Genomic DNA, 24195 nt, shown 5'->3' with positions numbered 1-24195 from the left:
TCCATTCCCAGGGCAGAGAAAAAACTGACCTAAAGAGCAATGTATTCTACTGCTAGTTATCCCAAAGTAGAGTGATGGGCTTTAGATTTATAGGAACAGTTCAGTTGACTCTCTTTATGTATATGGACTGTGTCTTTTGCTCAAGGGATACTGTATTAGTTGTGAAGAATTGGGTTTTAGAAAAAGCCTCCCAAAGAAAAAAAATATTGCTGGTAAGTTTTATAAATAAAGAGTGTGCCAGATGTTGTTTATCTTTGGCACTTTTATTTGAAGGAAATATAGGCTGCCTCTTGGTAGGAACCAGATGCTAATGAGTGTTTTTTTCTCTCTTTATTGTATATAATTTTTCCACATATTACTTATGAAGTTGCTTTTTTAGCTTTGCAGCCTCCTGGTATATTTACTATAAAGAATCCCAGCCCTAATTTAAATGAATTTCATTCTTTCTTAAACAATTGCATGTTTTACTCTCATATTATTTATGGCCCAGGAAAATACCATTTTTTTAGTTCTAAATTTTATAGTTTTCAAAAGCATTGTAATTAATGTTAGCCTTCTTATGTGTTTGTCTTCTTAATGGCAAACCCATCTGAGAGATCCTGAATTGGATCCATTATTTGTGTATGATTGGAAGGCTGCATTTAACACCCATTTTTTACAATAAAACAAACAAGTAATAAATTTTAAATTTTACAAATAGTACCAAGTGAGGCTGGGTAGGCATATGAAAATATTCATGTTATCCTTTAATAAATAATCTGTATCTTAGAAAGAACTATACTTTAATTGTTTCTTAGAAATAAATAGTAACATCCAAGAATAAATTGTATAGAAATTAGTGCTGAAGTTTCCATTTTAACCACATACTGTTACAGGAAATATTCTTGTAGAATACTTACAGGATGATATCTCATATGACAATGCTTGTGTTTAATAGTTTATGTAACATATCTCAGATATTAGTATAACCTTAACTTTTCAGTTATTAAATATTTCAAATTTTTAACATAGTAATTTGTAGCATAGCATTAGCTTTTAGTCTATTTAATATGCTTTTAAACCTAATTCTTAGTGTGATATGAACATTAGATTTGTGTCTCTCTTAAGGAGTCATATTATTAAACTGACCTGTTGCACCAAATGCCCATCTGAAGATGAAACTGAGATAATGATGTAAAGTGCCTAGTAGGGAGCCTTGTACATAATAGGTACTTAAGAAATATTATTCCCTTTTCTCAAACATACTTATTGGTTGTTTGCTGTCATCTTCCCAGACTTACGGGATATGTATTTCAGAGTGCATCACTTCATTAGGAGTACTTGTTTTACACTAGAACTGGTTAGGAAGAATGGAGCTCCTGTTCCTCTATTCCCTTACTTATTCCTAAATCCTGGAAAACGAGGAAGGTACTAGGAGGGAAAATTCTTTCCTGCTCATTTGAAGTCTGAACTTTTCTAAAATAAATACTGATGAAATATACTGTTTCCCATGTACAGATCCTTTGCAAGCAAAGAAAGTCAGAAAGGTACCTCCTGGTTTGCCTTCTTCTGTAAGTACCACTTATTTTTATTTTTTTGACTTTGTGGTAAGCAAATTAATTTCAGGTATTCAGTATCTGCACACTGTCAGGATACATTCAGTTGGTGTCAGTAGGCATACTTCACATAGTAATTGTTCTGTGCTTCACAGAATCATTGATTGAGTTAAATCTGAATTCAGTGTTAGGTTTTTAGATTTCTTTGCAATGATTTGTAGCTTACTCATATGCTTTCACTCCGTGTCCCTGTCATTTGAATTCCCCTCTTGGGAAGAGGACTAGGCCGGTAGCTGTCAAAGAAGATCTCCTGTACAGGTCTTTTGATGTTTAATTAGTCATTATGTTGCTGAACAGGAGGACAGACAGAGATTAATAGCTGAGAATCTTAGAAATTTACATTTGTAATAATCCCAATGGAGCTAAAGACATTAGGATTCCACGGACATGTTCGGCTCAGCTTGCCTCAGTAGGACTGAGGTTATTAATATGCATAAATCACCAAGTCAGATGTTCATTGTGAATCTCTTGTGGATTTTAAAGCCTTCATTAAGCCTTTCCTAACTTCACCCTAGCATCAGGAAAGCTTTCGAGAAACTAGTTTGTTGATCCCTCTTTGCTCAAAAATGTATCCTTTGAGAATAAAGAGCTTCATGAGAATAAAAAGGTTGGAAAGGTTTGGTGAACAATCATTAATGGCCATGATAATCTGATGCTGTAGGGGTGTTTGCGCTGTTAAATATACTTTATTCTCTTAAAGAGTAAAAGTATTTGTAAATGAACCTACATCATAAATCCACCTACAATTTAAAAATCCCTGGTGTGAGAAGGGGAGATTTTCTTCCTCTCCCTTTGCTTAGAGCAAATGGGGTGTGGGTCTTTTGGATTGAGGCCGCATGCCTTGTAGGGTACATCTCTTTGTTGTGTAAATGGATGTTGGCCTTTTATTTGGCAGTACTTAACACATGGGCGCAGGTGCTGCTGGGTGAGTCACAGCTCATCCAAGTATACACTGAATGGAATATCCGGCTTGGCAAGTAGTAATCTAGAAGGAGCAGCATGAGTCTGAGCTTTTTATTTTTTATTAAGGCTGAAGTAGAGATACCATCTTTTTGGTTGTTTGCCTTCCTTCTTTCGTATGTTCTTCCCCCGCCTTCTCTTCTGTATGATACATGAAAACTCAAATTTGAAATCCTCTTTGAAATTCGCTTCCAGATGGATCTGAGTTTTATGCAGCCTAGGGCAGCTGTGCTCTGAACCTGCAGCCTACCTGGAAGGTTGGATTGCAGCTGCAGGCATTCTTAAAAGCTTTTGCTTGCATAAGCACTTGGACCCACTGGAGGCTGAATAGCTGCTTGATAAACAAAATGAACACAATGCCTCAAATCATTATTCCCGAAGACAGGATTTTTTTTTCAGCAACAGCTAAAAATAGTTGAGCAATTTACATTTTAACAGTTGTGTGCTTTGCAGGGGTAGGTGGTTCCACAGTAGAACATGATTTCTGCTAGATAAACAGAAGTCATATTTAAATCTGACAGAACTGCTAAAACATGGAAGGAAGTGTGCAGTCTTTCTGGTGATTTGTTACTATAATTCTATAAGAGTAACAAGTTAAATTACATATTAATATTTGGTAGAACTATACAGGTTTTAAAAAATACCAAATTAGTAGATGAAAAATTCATCTCATTTCTTTGCCTTATAATATTTTAAGAAACATTATCTTTTTGCTGTTTCATAGTCCTTTCATTTTTAAAACAAAAAGGCAAATAGGACAGAGCAGCCTGGAAAGAGAAGAGACACTGGAGGTCACCAGTGTTCCTTATGTCCTAATAGTAACTGCATTCACTGCCTGGAGGTAGTTCTCTATATTGTCTCAGGTCTTAAGGATGAGCCACAGAGAGAGAGAAAGTGAATGAATTGTGATGAAAGGTTGATTTCTTTGAGAACCAATAGGCTCTCAAATCAATTTCACAAGTCAAGCCTACTTATGTATATTGTATTACTAGCTACTTTATTGAGGATTTATTAGATATGTTTCTATTAAAAAGATTAGAAATTATTATTTTCAATTCTTACTTAACATCAGCATTGAACATGATCATACTGCTTTGAAACCATGCTGAAAATAGTTTCTCAAACATGTTAAAAGTTATTAAGAATATATAAATAATAAATGCATTTTAATTGAAAATATACTTTAGATTAAATGCTGTGTTGAAATCTCAAGTTTTAAAAAAAGAATTTTTTTGAACTAAAAACTAGTACTTTGATAAATGATACTAAAATAACAAACTGAGAACACTTATGGCTACACTACTTACCTTTTCAATGTCTAAAACAAAGGGAATTTAAAACATTGGTTTTCTATTTGGATGCTTTTATTGAATATATTTAATTCATAGGCCTTTTACAGTGTGAATTGTTTAAAAACGGGTATAAAAATGAAAATGGACTATGTATATTTTATTTCATGGTCATTTGTAGATCTTACTTCCCAAGCTAGAAACTTCACCATAATATTTCAGATGTCACAGTTTGCTGCTGGTCCAGTCTTTAGTCATCTGTAAAATGTGTGTTACCTCTACCAAAGAAAGTGGAAGAGCTAGGTTAGTACTGCATCGCTCACACAGCTCTGGAAAAAGCAGTCAGGGTTACCTAACATGCCAAACTTGGATAACTACATAATTTGACCACAGACCGTTGGCTAGAGGCCTTTTCTTTTTATAAGCATGCTACATATTTAAGTATCATAGTTAACCTTAGCTTTTCCGTTCCTCTCTGCAGAACAGCTGAATGGTAATTTCTGTCTGTGGATAAAGGTCTGGTAACAGTGTATTGACATTATTAAAGCAGTATGGTCAGTGAGGTTAAGAAAACAGTATGTTCAGATCTGCTGTCTGAGTTATTGATTGGTTGTATGACCCTGGACTTGTCAGTTAGCCCTTGAGAAGTTTGGACTAAGTTCCTTTCAAGTCTAAAGTATTACATTCTTAGGGTTTTAAAATTAATATGCTCAGTACATAACCAAAAGGCATAACGGGCATAGTTTTCTTCTTACCAATGAAAAAATGGTGTTCTTAAATTAAGCATGTAAGTTTTCCACTTGTTTCTCTAGACAGGTTGAAATATTGAACAAAGTGAACTTTTGTAGCAGAACTGTAGAGTGATACCTGGAAATTGAATTTGATCATACATACACCATCATTGCCTGCAGGGAACTAGTGTGACAAACAAGCATTTAGCGAATTAATTGTGTATACTTCAGTGAGTGGAGTAAAAGTGTGGACCAAGTACTCTGGAAACAGTAAGTAGAATTAACCCTGCCATAGGAAGTACTAATGGCATCAAGAGTTGACATTTGAACTCTTGTTTGACAAGATTAGCAGCAGTTGATACAGATAAAAAGCATAGACATGTGAAAAAAATAAACACATTCTGAAGCCACATCTAGAAGTACAGCCTTAACTGAGTTCTATACCCGATACAGCCTTCATGCATTTCCTATAAGGCAGGCCCACTCTCCCATCTAGAGATGACTGAGGAATACGTAAGACCAACTCAGATACAAAAAGGGATAAATTGTTATCGTACTCTAGCTTGGATAAAAGCGTAAAGCCTCCTGACCAATAGAAAATAGGAGGCATTTGTAGTTGTTAAGATTATCTGGGAGTCTTTCTGAAGGCATGGGTGTGCTTTGACTTTGCAGGATGTCATCCTTCCTTTTTAGGGCTCCTGAACCTCCCCTCTCCTCCTCTTAACCACTGACTTTAGTCTTGGTTCTTTGTATGTACACAAGCTGTTTTTTCATCTGTATCAGATCTTTACTGAAATAAAACATTTGAGGAAATTTTGAAACACTGGATAGGGATTGAAGGCAATTGTGTTTTGTTTCCTAATAATTTGTGGGAAAAGTTAAAACATTTGCATTGTATTTGTTACCGCCCTTTACAGTCTCAATGTCACTTTGTTAGAATAACACATATCTTACCTGTGTGGGGTTCTGTGCTAACCATTATCTGTATCATCTTAATCTTTAACTTTGTCACACAAATATATAACTAATATCCTCTTCTTACAAATGCGGAAATTGAGACTTAGGTATTAATTTGTCCAAGATTACACATACAGCCAAAAATTATAACCAAACTTAGTAGCAAAGACCATTTTCAATTTGAATGTTAAAGCACACTGTGTATTTTGGCATACTCATAATATACCTTGGTATTTTACATTTAAAACAGTTTATTCTGTCAGTTATGTTTTTCTTGATCAAACTTATTCATTGCTTTCTTATTTAAAGACCTATCACCATCTGAAAGGATGATATAGAAAACTAGCACATACTTCCTCCTCAAGCAGATGGGTTTTGTCTGGCCTCAGCTGCTTTTTGTTTTGTAGTCTTAGAGAGTGCTTTTAAGTTCCCTGAATACCAAGTTTCCGTTAGTGAAAGGAGATAGTAATGCTTATCTCAAATGTTAGTACAAGGGTATTATGTGCCTAACATGTGCCTGGTATATAATAGACATTCAGCAAATGTTCCTTTTTTTTTTTCCTAGTTCCTACCACTACAACTAGAAGTTTAAAGGAATTTTTACCATTTCATGTTACCTCACCCCACTTTTTTTTTTTTTTTTTTTTGACTGCTTCATGAGGCTTATGGGATTTTAGTTCCCCAACCAGGGATTGAACATTTAGAAGTGAGAGCACAGAGTCCTAACCATTGGACCTCCAGGGCATTCCCATACCATACTTTGTTGAAAAGCAAGGAAAAGTTTGAAAACATAAATATTATGATTATTTTTATAAAAAAGTAATATATGCACTTGGAACATTGTGAGTAGTAAATTGCAGCCACTGTTGTTAAGAAAGCATTTCTTTTCAGAAAAGAAACCCATAAAAGGAGGAAAAATTTGTTGAATCAATTCCTGCTTAGAATTCATGCTAATTATTTTTTGTTTTCTGAAGTATCAAGAGTCTGTACTTTCTTCTTCCCTTTATTCTATCATTGGTTGAAAATCTTTATGGTCCTCTGAAGCATTTTTCAGATGGAGGGAAGTTTCAGTTCAGTTCAGTTTAGTTCAGTCGCTCAGTCGTGTCCAACTCTTTGCGACCCCATAAATCGCATTACGCCAGGCCTCCCTGTTCATTACCAACTCCCAGAGTTCACTCAGACTCACGTCCATCGAGTCTGTGATGCCATCCAGCCATCTCATCCTCGGTCGTCCCCTTCTCCTCCTGCCCCCAATCCCTCCCAGCATCAGAGTCTTTTCCAGTGAGTCAACTCTTCTCATGAGATGGCCAAAGTACTGGAGTTTCAGCTTTAGCATCATTTCTTCCAAAGAAATCCCAGGGCTGATCTTCAGAATGGACTGGTTGGATCTCCTTGCAGTCCAAGGGACTCTCAAGAATCTTCTCCAACACCACAGTTCAAATGCATCAATTCTTCGGCACTCAGCCTTCTTCACAGTAAAACTCTCACATCCATCCATGACCACAGGAAAAACCATAGCCTTGACTAGACGGACCTTAGTCAGCAAAGTAATGTCTCTGCTTTTGTATATGCTATTTGTTCTTTATTTCTTGACTTGATGTTAGTATTTCCAAACAGAGATTTTTTTTTTAACATGCTGCAGAAAATGCAGAATCCTGAAATAAGAAAGACATGATACACTTTACAGATTTTTATCACCAGAAAGTAAGCACCTAGTCATATTTCAGAATGCCTTTAAACCCAAATTGTGATCTTGTTCAATAGCATTTGAAAGCATCTTTTGAACAATTTGTCATGCCCTGCATCAAAATGGCAAATCTTAATTCATTTTCACTGTAATTGATGTTGACTTAAAAAGTAGTCACAACCTAAAATTTAAGAATTATTTTTTATTTGGTAGAGATTTTTAGGACTTCAGTGACTGTGACATCCTTGTTTACTGATTTGGCAGGAAATACTGCATTTCTCCCTGGTTTAGAGTCCCATGCATAGACTGATGACTGTTTGTTTCTTGGTCAAATATGCTAGTCTTTGTCCTCTATCTGTAAGTATGTATATATTATTCAACAAAAGGTATAACAGTTTATCAAATAATTTCTTCGCTTTAATTTTTTTGTTAAACTCCAAAGTGTATTTTATCTCCCCTGCCATTATGAAAAAAAAATTTTCTGATACTTCCCTCATAAGAAACTTTATTATTTCTTAAATCAAAGTAACTTAAACACCACTTTTTCTTGCTTTGCTGTGGACAGGTATAGAGTTCTATAACTTTTGGATTGGCCATTGAATGTAGTTTAGGAAATGATGCCTTCCTTTCTCCCAAACTTTTGTGGGAATTAATTTTGTTAGGAATGGCTTTTTTTAGTTAATGTGGATATTTTGTCATTTTTAATACTGAATTTTCTATTTTAGGGACACCCCTTGAGATGAACTGGAGATGTTTTGAGTTGTTTCTAAATCACAGAGACCACTGAACATGTCTAAAGATCTAGCATTCTCATGTACATACTAAATATAATTAGAAAAAATATTAAGTAAAGTCATATTAAATTCTGAGGGTGGCTAAAGTGAGGATTTTAATAGAAAAGAGAACAAATACAACTCTCTGGAGCTGATAGAAATTAATAACTTAGAAAATCACCATTTAAAAGATTAATGTTTATCTGAACCAGTAAGAAAAAGATCAAGAGTTAGAGAACTACAGAGATATTGTTACCTCCAGTCTATCCACAAAAATAGTGAGATGAGCAGCAAGTACTATACTTTCAAAGAGAATGTTCTCTGGAAGTCACTAGGAAGCTAGAGTAACAGTGTTTTTATAGACAGTTGATTGAGTCCCAACTAGCAAGAATCCTAGTGATTCTAGAATAAATAGTATTTACAGGCAGCACCAGCTTCAGCTGAACTTCATAAAGTGAACACTCCAGTTTCTGAACACGTGTTGGAATAGCTGTTTGCTTAGCTCCTTTAGCTGACAATCCTGTAGGATATACAACTAGGTACTTAAGAGTCTTATTTCAGACTGTTAGATAATCTGTCTCTATTTGAAGGCTACCTCTATATAAAATTTTCAACTGGCTGATTCTCTGACCTTATAGATCCTTCGAGCAGAAAAATCTTAGTATCTAAAGGGAATGGTTCTGTAATCTATTCCAAACTTATATTCGGTTTAGTCATTGAATGAAAGATTTTCTTCATACATTAGTGAGAAGAAATAGCCACTGTTTATACTGACAGTAACTACTGTTCAGAACAGTGTCAGACTTGTATCAGTGTAGATAACGGGCTTTTAATCCATATTTCTAAGATGTTCATTTTTGTGACAAGCCAGCCCATATTTGATATGATTTTAAATTTAAAAAAAGAGAGAGAATGAAAATTTACTAGCTAGTGAGTCCAGTGATCCAGTTGTTTGTACTGATGTGATGGTACAGCCACATTGATATTTGTTGTTTTCTGACCTTTCTTTGTAAAGAAAGAACATGCTGAATTTCACCAGCTTTTGCAATTTATTGAACTCCTCAGCTGCTATATTTTAGATTTTTGAGATATTACAAACCAGATGTAAGATAGGACTCAGTGTGTGTTTGAGAGAGAAAGAGATTTGTATGGCTTTTAAAGTGTAAAGTATTAGTTGCTCATTCGTATCTGACTCTTTGTGACACTGTGAACTGGAGTCCTCCAGGCTCCTCTGTCCATGAGATTTTCCAGGCAAGAATACTGAAGTGAATTGCCATTTCCTTCTCCAAGGGATCTTCCCGACCCAGGGTTTGAACCTGGGTTTCCTGTATTGCAGGCAGGTTCTCTACCATCTGAGCCACCAGGGAAGCCCCTAAAGGATATGTGGTTGAATTCTATAAATGCTTTTAGATTTTTAAGCCCACTGATGTGTCATTCAGCATCAGTAGAATCATAAAGTTTTTTTGGTTTTGTTTTTTTATCTAATAAAATACAGGATTATTTCTTCAAGTATAGGAAACAAGGTATAAATTCAGAAGTTCTAGATTTTATCACTGGGGATGTTTAGGGCTCTAGATTTTATTCTAAGTTAAGGAAGATATTTACATCCTAAGTAATTTGATGACATGAAATTTGGCATCACTAATATTCCTTTTGTTTAACTAGTGATGATTTTAGTTTGAAAAGTCATTTACTGTACTCCTATAATAATTTCAAGAACTGTAGGACTTCCCTGGTGGTGCAGTTGACGGGGATCTACCTGCCCATGCAGGGGATATGGGTTTGACTCCCGGTCTGGCGAGATTCCACATGTTGAGGAGCAGCTGGTCCCTGTACCATAACTATTGAAGCCCACACGACTAGAACCCATGAGCCACAACTGCTGAGCCTGTGTGCCACAACTGCTGACGCTTGCATGTTTAGAGCCTGTGCTCTGCAGCAAGAGAAGCCTCCCCAGTAAAGCCCAACACAGCAAAATAAGTGAATAAAAATTTTTTAAATAATTGCAAGGAATGTAATGTAAACTGTATAGATAAGTTCATAGTTAGACTTCTAAGAATTTTTAAAACACTGCTAGCTCCAGGATAGTTTTCTTATTCTCCACCCCCCGACCCACGCTGCCCCTGTGTTTGTATTCATTGAACAAATTTTAAATGGAATAATATTTTTTAAAATTTTGACTGTGCTGAGTCTTCACTGGGGCAATGTGGGCACCTCCCTGATTGCAGAGTCCAGGCTTAGTTACCTCAAGACTTGTGGGATCTTAGTTCCCCAATCAGGGATTGAATCCACATTCCCCTCCACTGGAAGGCAGATTCCTAACCACTGGACATCAGGAAAGTCCCTAAACAAATTTTAAAGGGTTAGCCCTTCAAAGTTTGGGGTTTTTTTAATTACCTGCGTTTAATTAAATATATAACCCAATATGGGAGAAGGGGATGACAGAGGATGAGATCGTTGGATGGCATCACTGACTCTCTGGGCATGAGTTTGAACAAGCTCCGGGAGTTGGTGATGGACCCGGAAGCCTGGCATGCTGCAGTCCATGGGGTCCCAAAGAATCGGACATGACTGAATGACTGACTGAACTGAATTATATATCTATAATATGGGAATATTTTATTAATTTTCAAAAATAATTTGGTTCTAGAAGTTGTTTCTGGAAATTTTACACAACCAAAATTTAGAAACTAAAACTTCACTTGTAAAATCAGGTGGTGAACCATATTTGGCCACAACCATGATGTGCGAACCCCAATGGCACCCCACTCCAGTACTCTTGCCTGGAGAATCCCATGGATGGAGGAGCCTGGTAGGCTGCAGTCCATGGGGTCGTGAAGAGTAGGACACGACTGAACGACTTCACTTTGACTTTTCACTTTCATGCATTAGAGAAGGAAATGGCAACCCACTCCAGTGTTCTTGCCTGGAGAATCCCAGGGACGGGGGAGCCTGGTGGGCTGCCGTCTCTGGGGTCACACAGAGTCGGACACGACTGACACGACTTAGCAGCCGCAGCAGCAGCAGCAGCAGCAGCAGCAGCATTAAAGAACATAAGTATATGCCTAGAGTAGATATAATCTTACCTTCATAAATCTACTTCCTATGAAATGCAGACCCAAAGAGAAAATAAAGTTAAGTATTTTTTTAGACATATACCGTTTTTTTTCTTTATTTGCTTTTAGATCGTTACTTGATACTCATTAGTCCTGTCATCATTTGCTTAAGTTCCTGGGCACATACAGACTTTCCAGGACAGTTATTTGCCCTAAAATGTACCTGACTAGGATAGTTGAAGAACCTTCATATATAAAGTAGGTACTATGATGTCATAATTTTTCTAGAATTTAAATGTCATTTTAGGTAATAATATACAGAATAGTTTATGGCATCAAAAATAAGTCCATGTAGAGATATATTATTAAATGTTTATTTGAAACAGTTTAGTTCAAAAAGTAATTTAACTTTGATATAAACTACTATAATTTTTTCCTTGAACTTACAAATACATGTCCCCAGTCACCATATTTTTTATCCTGGTTCAACTTCCGCATAGAACCCAAAGCTAAAAAGGTAGTTCCTGGCAGCTTGAGAATCAGTTTGAACCCACCCGTGCTTGTGAAACAGATAGCATTCAAACGAGACATGTCTCTCTCTAAACATAAAAGCTACATTCAAAACTTGAGAATCTTTACTCAGATGACTAGAAAACTAACTTTTTTGTTGTTAACTTCTATAAATTTAAGTGAATATTTATGGTTCTTATTTGTTTTTTAGTTTTTTGATGGCTAGTGTTAATAATAAAAAGTAATAAAACTTAAGGCAGGAGGAGAAGGGGACGACAGAGGATGAGATAGTTGGATGGCATCACTGACTCGATGGACATGAGTTTGAGCAGTCTCTGGGAGTTGGTGATGGACAGAGAACCCTGGCGTGCTGCAGTCCATGGGGTTGCAAAGGGTCGGACACGACTCAGCAACTGTAGTGAACTGAATAAAGCTCAAATTTTCTGACTTGAACTTGATAATTTTTTAAATGTAAAACTTGACATTATTTGAAATAAATCTATCAATATCTTTTCAACATACTTATAAATTTTTAAAATCAGTTATTTGAATGAGAATTAGAAATTCATTGCTACTAGAGTGGAATGTGTTTAGTAAATCTCCACTGAGAAATTTAATTCATGCAGATTCATTCATTCAAGTGAATTCATTCTATTAAAGTTAATGACTATAGAGTGCTTATCATGAATTAAAAATTCTTCTAGGCTTTAGATATTTAAGTAACAATAAACCATGGATCTCATACTCTGTCTTCAAGATGCTTATAGTCAAAAGATAACTTTGACCTTTGGAAATAAGCTAACTTTAAAATTTATTTCATTTGAGAAATTATTACCCTCTGGGAATGTAGTGGAGTATCCAGGACATGCTTTTTGAATTAAATTAAGAGGATAAAAATAAATACTGTGAAGCAATTATTTTATGTTATCTATAACAGGGAACATCATCTGTTAACGACTTTCTGCTCCAAGCTGTACCTTTCAGCTTCCTCCTACTCTGACTATTCAGAGCATCAAAAATAAGTTAACTTGCTTTTTTGGTACAAAACTCTGAACTATTTGTCCTACTTTTTTCCCTCAGTTAGGGGTTCCCTATTGCTCAGTTGGTAAAGAATCCGCCTGGAAAGCAGGAGACCCCGGTTCAGTTCCTGAGTTGGGAAGATCCCCTGGAGAAGGGATAGGCTGCCCACTCCAGTATTCTTGGGCTTTCCTTGTGGCTCAGCTGGTAAAGGATCTGCTGCAATGCAGGAGACCTGGGTTTGATCCCTGGGTTGGGAAGATCCCCTGGAGAAGGGAAGGACTACCCACTCCAGTATTCTGGTCTGGAGAATTTCATGGACTGTATAGTCCGTGGGGTCTCAAAGAATCAGAGTGAGCGACTTTCACTTTCCTTCAGTTGTGCAGTTAACTCCTAGTGACACAAAATAATAGGAATAAATTTGTGCCCCAAATGGTAAATTACCAGTAATTCAGCTATTAACTCTGCAGTGTGCAAGGACTGATGTAATTAACAATGCATGATCATGATCTTCATATGACAGATCACTATGGAAAACCATAATACAGGAAACCTTTCTCTAAAGGAAAAAAAGTTACAGTTTCATTGATATAAAAGTAAAACAGTTGTTATTTTCCCATACTAAAATTAGCTTCAGGAATGATCATTTCTTACCACCTGTTGCTGTCTTCATTATCCAAATCACTTTTATCTCTTTGCTGAATTAAGGAAGCATTTTCCCAAGTGGGGCTTCCCAGGTAGCTCAGTGGTGAAAAATTTACCTGCCAGTGTAGGAGGTGCAGGAGACCTGTGTTTGATCCTTGGGTTGGGGAGATCCGTGGAGGAGGAAATGGAAACCCACTCCAGTATTCTTGCCTGGAGAGAGGCAAAAGAAAATTCCGTGGACAGAGGAGCCTGGCAGGCTACAGTCCATGCGGTCGCAAAAAGTCAGACACGACTGAGCGACTACGCATACACGCACTTGCCAGTTGGCCTCCCAGTTTTCCTTAAATCATTTTTTTTTTTTTAGCACAGGCCAATCCTTAAGTCAGATGATATCCTTCTGTTCAAAATTCTCCAGGAGCATCTCTTATCACTGTAAAACCAAAGTCCTTAATTAAATGAAAATATTATTAGACAGTGGAAATATATAAACCCCTTGTAAAGATAATTTATTTGCAAGTGTATAAATGTTATTAGAAGACAAAAAGCATTTGGATTCTTAGATTAGAATTGAGAAGTTGTAATGTTTTTTGATTCCCTTCCTGATCAGTCTTTCATTTTATGTGAGACTGTAGGCTTTTAACTGTGCCACTCAAAGGTATGATTATAAAAATACAATTTAAAATTGATGTGTTAACATTAGTTATCGTCTATGCCAGTGAGTCTTAATCTGAGTTTTCAAAGTTAATAATAGAAGTTGTAAATCTTTTGAAAACCTAACGAATTGTGTAACTTACTGAAATAAATTATCCATGCTGTTGAAAACATCAGATTTCTTTCACTAAAATTCTTTCATCCCAGCATGGCAATGCTTCATTTTAATCAGAAGTTCTGAATGGAAGTTGCACATTTTTTTTTTTTTAAACAGGGAAAAATATTTATTATAACTCAAGAAAAAAAAGAAAAAAGTTTTGGAGAAAAAAAATCTTTCAAAATAAGAATTCAGTGCTTTGGGGTGGAGTAGATAATAAAAGGTTTTATTGGTGGTGAAATGGCTAGGAAATCTTTGGCCCAGTTTAACGCCTGAGTTTTCCAGAAATGGAAACTTAGACTCAGGGAAATTCAGTGACCTCGCGTATGCTCTCATGCCTCCTCAGAGGCAGAGCTAAAACCTAAGTCCCTGTCTTCTGACTCCCAGTCCAGTGCTCTTTTTCATCATATGGTATGACTCAGTGTCTGGAACCTAACATGAGCCTATCTCATGTTACAGAGGACTAATAATTGGTAGGGAGAGTTAGTCTGCCCTTCTGTAAGTACTTGTGATAAAGATATATAGAACAAGTAGCTTACTGCATTTTTTTCTTTCAAAGTTTTGTGACTGGTTCTCAATCTTTCTGGTAAGGGCCACTTGTTGGGATGGTGTATTGCCTTTACCGGTGAAGCATTCTAAGCATTACTGAAACTTTTAATTCATTTTGCTTTGAACTGATACCATCTCCCATCTCCTCCCGTTTATTATACCCTCCTCAGATGTATTTTCAAACTGAAGTATTGTTTGGTTTTTGTTGAGAATGGTCACCAGAATTTAGTGGTAAGAAATTGTTTTTTTTTAGGATAGATCTTTTCATAAATTCAGAGTCTGCATAATTTCTTCCAGTGAGTATAGCCAAAATGAACTGTACTTAATCATTCAATATATGAGGCAGAGTGATTTGGTAGATTCTCAGTACTTAACTAATTAGAGTTATGAAGTACTTAAAAATTACTACCACTAGCAAGAATTTTTATTGGAACAAAACAGAGATTAGGGGCCAGAAATAACTTAATGTATAAGTTACTTAAAGTTTCCAGTTGCAGATTCTTGAAATGGCTCTGGGCTAAGATGCAGAAGTTACTCTGGTCTCTTTAAAAATCAATTTAAAATAGACTAGACTAGACTATCATGGTACTGTTCCATTTCTCATAAATTGAAAAGAACTGGTGCATTCCTGCTCAGAAGAAAAAAATTACACAGGTCAAAGAAGAAACCAAAAAAAAAAGGTAGCACTTTCCTTAATGGAGAGCTAACTGGACCCAAAATCAAATTGTTTATGATTTAAAACAATAGCTTTATTTGCTCCTAGTTTTATTTTGTTGTTACCTGACAAGTCAGTAGTGCTGCAGTACCCTGTGTCAGTCTTGAAAGTGCTTCAGAAGTGCTGATTTATTAAAGAATTTTAAAACCAGGATACTCACCTCAATTTTTTTATTTTTATTTTTATTTTTTTTTACCCTCACACACGTCATTAGGCAGTGCTAGGCAGTGCTGTGATTATAGAGCCATCTGCAGGAAAATTACCAAGTTGCAACATGGTTAATGATTCTCTTACCATGTTATTTCAGTTGGTAAATGAGAAGTGACAAACTGCAGTTCCTGTGGGGAAAGAAATGAACAGCCAAGAGATGCAGGATTACTAGGTAGGGGGACTCCCCACTTTTAATTTTTCAAAGAAAACTGCTTTTTCATAGTGAGTTCATGATCAAAAAAAACATGGAGTTTGCTTCAAGTTTTACATGTTCTCACTAGTATAGTTCTGTCTTGTTGAAAGGTATTTAGTGATTGCCTTTTAGAAGCTTTGTATGATCTGTTCTGTTCATGTTAAACTGAGGGATACTATTTATTTAGCTCAAAAAGACATGTGTTTGCTTTTCTCTTCCAGGAGGTATAGCTCTTTTTTACACATCCTCATTTTGGTCATATGGTTGTCAAAAGAGGAATTAAACAAGTGTTCTTTTGCCCTATAAGCACAGTTTATATAGCTGATCGTTTACATTGGTTATACATACAGGTGTTTTCTATTTTGTTAATCATTACGCATTTCTAATACCCAATGTTAGAGATTTTTGTAAAGAGATGGTCAGAAATCTGATGTTCTGTGTCTGAGACAGATGATGTGATTTGTGAACTATAGCATGAATTTTACTCTGCTCTGAGAAGTTGGTGTATGTGTGTGTCAGTTGCTTCTCACATCCAACCAATATCCAAGTAAACTGTGTACCAGTACTCAGATCAATCTGTAATGTAACTATAACTGGTGATTGGTTTGACTGAGATTTAGGTACTCAAAATTAAGTCATAATTGAAACAAATGTTTGAAAATATCATCTGAGGAAAGATCACAAAATCAGGTCTTTGATGTTTAATCTTTTCATACAGTGGAAAGACAGTATTTAGGAGCCTTTTTACTGATTGACTAGCACCAGCAAGATGAGAGTAATATTACTGAATTAGAAGAGGCATTATATGATTCCAGATAAATAGCATTATTATATTTAAATAATAGGTACTGATTGTCAGTGGATTAGTCTGAAAGAGATGCATTATTTCACTAGAGTTTTATGTTCTTTGTTTTTTGCAAAAGTAAATTTTCTATATTGTGAGGGCATTAGAAAAAGCCAGAGACCAGTGTCCTGACCCTTGGGAATCATTTTATTTACAAAACAGCATATACTAGAAAAATTTGCAATATAATGTTCAGATATAAAAAAGCCTGGACTCTTCTGATATCTGATTTGGCATCCGATTTAGTTAACCAGGCCAGCTGAAATACTGCACATTTAGGAGAAAGCATTCATTCACCAGTCATCTTTCTACATGCTAAATAAGAAAGAGGAGACACTAGGGAAGGGTGTTTTGCTTTTCTATCTGCCCACTTGTAGATTCTCTTATTTATTGTCCTTTTAAACCTGTCTTCACCCCACCCCCCACCTTCCTTACAGCCAATAATGTATTAGTATTTTGCTGAGTTTTTATAAAGCAGGAGTATATTGAGTTCATCTGTGAAATTATTCACTTGTAAACTTTGTTTGGCTTTGTTTTTCACTCTGGAAGTCTTGTTTTCCAGGAATTAATTCCCTTAGAAATAATGTTGAGACTTTTCATGAGGAATCCTGTGAGTGGGTTTTAGATTTACTTTTCTCACCAGATCTTCTGGCCTTTCATTACACTGGAATGTTGCCTGCTTGTATCAGAAAAGTATACAGTAAGATTGACCGCTAACTGGCCTTTATTAATTAATTAATTTTCAAGATATGTAATAAAGTTAAATTGAAATTTTTGCTTAAAAACTTTTTAGAATTTTAGGTCACTCTGAAAACATTCTTGCTGTGGATAGTTTAACAAACAGATTTGAGAGTTATAGTGATCGGGAATATCAGGGATAAAGAAGAGCTAATAAAATAAGTTAAAATATTGGGTGTGTAATCCCAGGAGATTTTGCATAGCTCTCTAAGGAAGATTTATTTCCCAGTCAACATAAAAATAAGAAGGAAGTGGAGGGAGGCCTGGATTTTAATCTGATGTTGCCAGAAAGTCTCTACCTAGTAGGTTTTTTGGAAACATTTTTCCCTAAATCTTCAGGGAAGAAGTAAATTGCATAGGCAAAACACATAATAGCTTTTTCTTATCTAGTTTAGGTCTGTACTTGATGATTGTTGGAATGGTAAATAAACATCACATCCTGAACTACTGAGGGTGGGGAAGTGTATTTAAAAGTGAAATGCAGAAATCCTCAAACCAGGAATCATCAGTTTGCTAATAAAAGATGTATGGCTCCAAGTCATATTTTTTTCAAGGTTCTCTGACATTTTCATTAATCATGTTGCCAGTGTGTATAGTAATGCCTGTTTTGCTATAAAAGTTGGTAATTTTTTTTTTTTTAGATTGTTGGCCTTGGTAGTATGAATGTTGAGTCACATAATCTTAGAAGAACACATAAGTGATTACATAGAATTGTGGGTGGAAATAAGACAGTTCAGAGCTCCTGTGCAGACTGCACGTCTGTCTGAAATCAGGTTTAAAAAGTAGCCCTGTCTCCAGCTGACTCGTTTTGTCAGACTGAGTCATAGGATTAACCCTTGACATATTCCTTCAAAAAAAAAACAGGCAAAGATTAAACAACTGCATTGACTAGAGCAGCACTTGATCCATCTATATGCATTTTTTCCTGTAATATGATTCTGCTTAGGAAAAAATTGTGCTGCAGCTGTTACATAGATTAAATTAGATTTTTTTCAAGAAATATTTTTGAGGAAGCAACAAAGGACTTTATCATGGAAGATAATTTGTAATTGTGATAAGAAAAATGACTGTCTCCATCAACCAGTTTTAGTTTCCTTTGGGTGAGGCAGACTTCAAAAAGATAATATTTTGGAGTAGCAAAGTTAGAAGACCTTACAATAGCATACAAGTAAAATACAGGAACATTTTATTTAAATTACTGCCAGCTTTCTTGATGATTTGCTGTTTTTGAGGAATAAATTTAATGCCATATGTATGTAAACTCCCACCTTGTCTCTCTTTTCTCAAGTTTCTACATCCACTCTCAATTTAGACAGTAGTATATAGGAGTGATTGTGTTGTGGGGGGGTTAATTTAATATATGTATGAATTTTGTATCAGTGTTTTTGAGAGGAAGAATGAAAATTTCAGTTAGAAGCAAAAAATTAATTACTCAGCTCTGCTTAGAAACTATTATGTTTCAATCTTCAGGTTTCATATTTAACAACAGATCTTAGCCAGTTCTTTTCTGCTTTAGACCAGCAAAAGAGTATTATACTATCTGACCTTTACTCTGATCTTTTTTAACTTAGATATTTGTTTCTGCTTTCAGAATACCTTATAGTTGCCTCTAAAATAAAGGAACTGTTAATGAAATACTCAAATTTTCAATGTGCTTTAATAGCAAAGATTGCATAGTTGGGTTTATTATTATGCTGTTTGTTTAACAAACATCATAGTACTGTCTCTCTTTTTTGGCAAGCCCCAAAGAAATGAGCCTAACTACTATAGGTGGATTTGTTTTTTTTTTTTAATCGATGTAAGTTTTCTGTTTGGAGCACTGGTTGTAGGAAGAGACTGTTGAAGCCTTGTGGCTCCCCCTTTGCCCCAGTTCTCTACATTTCTAGTTAAGAATAGGTTTTTTTTCCATTTTTAATCATTCAGGGGAAAAAAGGAAATTTTATTTTGGATGGTTGATTGTCCTTTTTTTTTTTTTAAGCTCTGTCAGAGAGAGACTATGTCTATAAAAGATGAAAATTTACTTGAATGGTTTTAAGGCATGACATTGTTAATTGTAAGTCAACGCTTTTTACACAGCTCTCTGAGGATTGAAATGAGTCTTTGTGGTCTCTCAGGAGGGAGGAAGTTACAGACCACTCTGCAGACTGGCATTTTAATGGTCTGTTGTACAGTGATGTTCTTTTGCAGCTGCTGCTTAGCCTTTTCTATATCTGGAGAGTGTAGGGAGGTTTTATTGTTATTCCGACACCATCAGCTTTTAAAACATTATGAACTTAGCTGGGCTTATTCTCTTACTCGGTTTTATTGTTATATTTTAATCAATATTTTTCATAACAGTGGAGAGTTTGGCAGTCCCTCACAAAATATTTCTGGAATATTCCTTTAGAGGAATTCTGCTTCATGAAAGGTGCCTTGAAAAAAGTGATGTGTTCCCTTTTTGCAGCTTGTGAGCCCTCCTCTGATTAACACAGTTCTGGGAGAACCTCCGAGGCTCAGGGAGAAAAGATAGTACAAAGAGGTTTTGATGGAGGGGATGGGGGCCAGCAACGCAGGGATGAGAGGAAAGAAAAGTTGTTATTCTGTTTTTCTGGGTTAGAGTGCACACCAAAAGACAAATTGAAAACTTTTTAAATAACAAGATTTGTTTGTGTGTAAGAAACAAAGTATTTACCAAAAAAAAAGTCTAAGACCTTTTGACTTCTAAGTATAATGAATTTTTTTTTAATCTATGAGACATTTATTACCGCACTGGTTATTTTTCCTTTTTGAGAAATTTGAGCATTAGCATAAAAGTTTGAATATATTAAATATTAGTTAAGAATGATAGTAAACTTGGAGGAAAGACTTCTGAGAAATCTGTTTTAGTTTATTAGCAACAGTGAACATTTTGTGTATACATACCAGCCTTTCATCTTTTTATGTAAGGAAAAACAAAACCTTGTTTTTTTTTTTCTTTTTAATTATTCAGTTGCTTCGTACATATCCTAGAACAGTGTAATCCATTATAAACTTTTATATGGTATTATGAGTGAGGAATTTAAGGAGCTTTAGAACTGAAAACCTGTGTTAAATATTTATGTATTAAAAACAGATCATTTATTTTTGAGGTAATTTTTTGAATTGTTGGAATGAGCTTTTTCATGAAATGTGTTCCTTTCAAATTTTTTCCATATAATTCTTATAACATAAAAAATCATGGTTCTAGCTAGTTGAGAGGTACTTGCATGACAGGTCTGCTTTCTCCAGGAAGTGACTCTGTGCATGGCTTAACTGTTTAGATCCTTCTTGTTACACATGATTCAATGTTTGCAAATCCTGATTGCTTGATCATGGTTTATCAAAGTTGGAAGCAACTTTAGGCCATGCCAGATGGTAATGTCTTTAGAAGTGTAGCAAGCTAGGTTTCCGTGCTAGAAGTGCTCTAATTTAATTAAAACTAAAAACAGATTAGCATATCTGTCAGTTTGCCTTTCTTTGAGAGAGACATATATACCATAATATGACAATATTAATAATTCCTTGGTCTGTATGCCTCCAAGACATTATATTGCTTTTTATTATTTAGCACTTGTGACTTGTATTTTTTAAAATTCCAAAATTTGTTTTATCGGTGTCCACCACCCATGCAAGAACTTGATAGAGATTTGAAGAGATTACTTACAGCATAAACCCTCCCTCTCTGCTCTGTGAGTTGGTTCAGTCCTATTTTGCATAAGTTCCTTTTGAGTAGATCCATGTGTGGATGCATAGTGCTGAAGACTTAACTCTGTTGGGCTGTGTGGATGTATGTGTTGGAGAGAAGCTGTGTGTAGTAGCTGCAAATAGTAACATTTTCAAAATCAACATGTATTGTGCCTATCCTGTCCCTGGAATGGGCAGCAGTTCTTTGATGTATTACTACAATGGGAAAACGGTAAGTCTTTTTCTTTGTTCAGATAGCTTCTTAGTGGCTTGTTTAAGGGAAAGCAGGGTAGATTAATTACTTTTTACTAAAACCTGTGAGGTTTTGTTTTTATCATTTTCTATACTAGTCAACAACAGTATGTTTCTTTGTAAGTAAGGTTAGAAAGTTGTCTTTGACACAGTTACAGTAGTTTCTTACTTTTATTTTTAAAATAATATCTGACAAATTCAGGTTTATTTTTTGTATTATTGTTAATGCCTGATGTCTTTACTAGCAGTGAGCTTCAGCTACATTAGTTTCAATGTTTTCTTATGTTATAAACATGTAATTTGTATGTAAAATACACATTTAACACAGAGAAAAAGGGAAGATTGCTTGATGCTTTGTAGATAGCAGGGAAAGATGAAAGTCATCTTGGATATTCATAAAAATAACAAGTATGAAGCTCTGGGAATGATTAGGGAAGCAGTCAGCTAGTGAGGTCCGTATTTCCTGTTTGGAGTTTCGGGTCCAGAGCCTGACTTTACTCAGATACCATCTGTTTCCAATCACACTAGAATTTTGACCCTGTACAGATTCATAAAATAAATCACTATTTTTCAAAGAATGCATTTGTACATCTTCCAAAGAATTTATTTCTAGCCAATTTATAGCAACATGCTTCAGTGTTTTAAAATAATATCTTTCTGTGTTGCTAAGTAAAACTTCTACTTTTTAATTTCTCAGTGTTAATTATATAGTATACTGTTTCCACAAGCAGTATCTTTAAGTCAGAGGATTTGTATATTCTAAAAAGAAAGTAAACTTCTCTGTAATATTCAGTAGAAGTTATCTTTCTAAGATAGTTGATAAACATAAAAATGTTATTAGTGAATAACAATCTTGAGTTTATGTCAGGAATTCAGTTTTTTCCTCCTTAGTCATCCCAAAACAATGTTTGATCTCAAGTGTTTTATTAAATACATAAATGACTTTAGTGATTTTTTTTTGTGTCATTAATGTAGACATTTTCAGTGTTAATCTTTGAAGTTACCAAAAAGTTAATCACATTTATGTTTGGCCCTTCCTTTTTACCACTTGAAAATGTTTTAAAGTAGCATATGGCTTTAACCATGGTACATGAGAACTAAAGAAAGTACTTTTTCATTCTCTGACTGCTTTGGTAAGGCCTCTTTGGACTTTGTTAGCATTTGGTTCTTAACTTTTGAGTAAGCTTTCTTAACAGATGACAGTCAAGCCAAAATTTCATAAATTCGTTAAAAAGTATGTGTCCACACTACCCATATAAACAGAACTTTGGAGAATGTAAGAGGTATATTTAGATGCATAGTATAGGTGAAATAATTTGATGTCTATATAATTTCCTTGCCAACTGTCTTCCAAGTATGAAAATATTTTTCTATGTCCAATTTTAAGTAAAATCGTCTGTTTGAAAATGGTGTATGTGTATGAGTTTAATAAAATTAATTATGCAGGACCCCTGAAGCAGATAGACTATAACTCAAATTGAGTGTAGAGTTTATTCTTTTGCAAGCACAGATCACTCTATTACAGCATTTCTCTTTGTTCTACATTGTGGGGGTGAGTAACAGCTTTGATCGTATTAAGTATTTCCAGGCTTACGGTGGATGACATGGCTGGTATGTTAGAGAAGTGTAGCCTGAAAGTTGATAGCCTGTGTTTGATATGGGTCAAAGGTGACTGCTGTGTTCTTAAAAAATGCATAAAAAATGGTATATTTTCTTAGTCCTCTCTATCATAAGGCCTTAGTCTTTCTTATATGTATTTTCCTCTCTGTATTTTATTTTTACCACATCTAATTTATTTATTATTATTATTACTATTATTATTCTTTAATAAGGAAATCATATAGTATAAAATTTATTATCCAAAGACTGTGTTAAAAGTCTTGTCTTTTTATATATTGGGAAATGTCTACCCATCAATGCTTTACAATAAAAGCTAGCACTTTAATATTGCCAGAGTCTGAAATAATATTTCTTCACTTGAGTTATGAAATTTTTTTATGTAATTCTCATTATGAGCCAGTTAAGTTTAAGGCCACTTTTTATTAATAACTCCATTTTATCCATTTATTTTAAGATGATAGGACTTTAATATTTTGAAATGCTAGTAAGTTCACATTGATTTCATTTTTTAAATCCTTTTTTGGATATTACAGTGATAGAGTGAAAAATCCTGAGTGATACTGGGCTTCAGGAAAATACTTTCCTCTTTTTCTGATTTTTATTTTTACATTTTCAAACTAATTCCCTATATTTAAGGATGCTTGGGATAGTTTAACAAATAGACTGAACAGACTCTAGGAAAAATGCTAGATCAATCAGAGGAGAGCCTTTTCATATTTTGGTATATTTAAGATTATGTGGCCATATTGTATTGCTGGAAATACAAGAGGCTTGAGCATCTTTGTGCAGAAAAGGCAAAAATGTTAACCCTATCTTCCTCACTGTTTGAAAAGAGAAAAGGTTAATGTTCTGTATCATATAGAATTTTTGTGTAGAAGTATTATATACCATGCTGTAAGACATTAATATGTGTTCATGATAAATAGGGGACTTAAAATCACTTTGAATATTATCTGTTTTCTGAACTTTGAAAAATAGCAAGAAAAAATAATGGGTTTTTGAGGGCCTGCAGTCAGTTTTCTCATAGATATGACTAAATTATGTCCTTTATCCAGAAAGGTAGAGAATGGTAGAGGTAAAGAAAGGAAAGTTTGGGGAAGAGAGGATTCCTGCTCTCTTCACCTTGGTATTCTGGAGTTTTAGCCTTCCTTTGATCTGATCAGCCTCCATTTTCTAGACCTTGAACTAAAGATGCTACAAAGTGTTCCAGGTACAAAAATTGCAGCAAGTACAGACATGATGCTCTTTTCATTTTATCAGGGAATTATTTTAATCTTTTAGAGACAACACAGAAATCCAAGTTTTGAAACCAAAGCTTAGAAACACATTTTGAACATTCAGCTTCTTTGTATGGAATCTGGGGAA

At 35.0% G+C, this 24195-nt stretch overlaps 1 protein-coding gene across 20 annotated transcripts in view; it reads left to right on the top strand.

Moving 5' to 3' along the window:
- Positions 1-24195, top strand: part of TCF12 (transcription factor 12) — a 386564-nt gene that overhangs the window by 304103 nt on the left and 58266 nt on the right. For 16 of the 20 annotated variants that reach the window (XR_009601208.1, XM_042252404.2, XM_027971798.3 and 13 more), the window contains one exon: positions 1498-1550. Coding sequence is in view for 18 of the 20 variants with exons in the window: in XM_042252404.2 (XP_042108338.1) it covers positions 1498-1550 (53 nt within the window). In the remaining 2 variants the exon portion in view is untranslated. Of the gene's footprint in view, positions 1-1497; positions 1551-21025; positions 21191-24195 lie in introns of those variants that run through there. The other 4 variants (XM_060417884.1, XM_042252406.2, XM_004010580.6 and 1 more) reach the window with 1 other exon arrangement.

This window comes from Ovis aries, chromosome 7 (assembly GCF_016772045.2).
Source record: "Ovis aries strain OAR_USU_Benz2616 breed Rambouillet chromosome 7, ARS-UI_Ramb_v3.0, whole genome shotgun sequence".
NCBI classification, from domain to species: Eukaryota; Metazoa; Chordata; class Mammalia; order Artiodactyla; family Bovidae; genus Ovis; species Ovis aries.
Note: the sequence above shows the minus strand (reverse complement) of the source record. Positions and strands in the feature narration are given on the sequence as shown.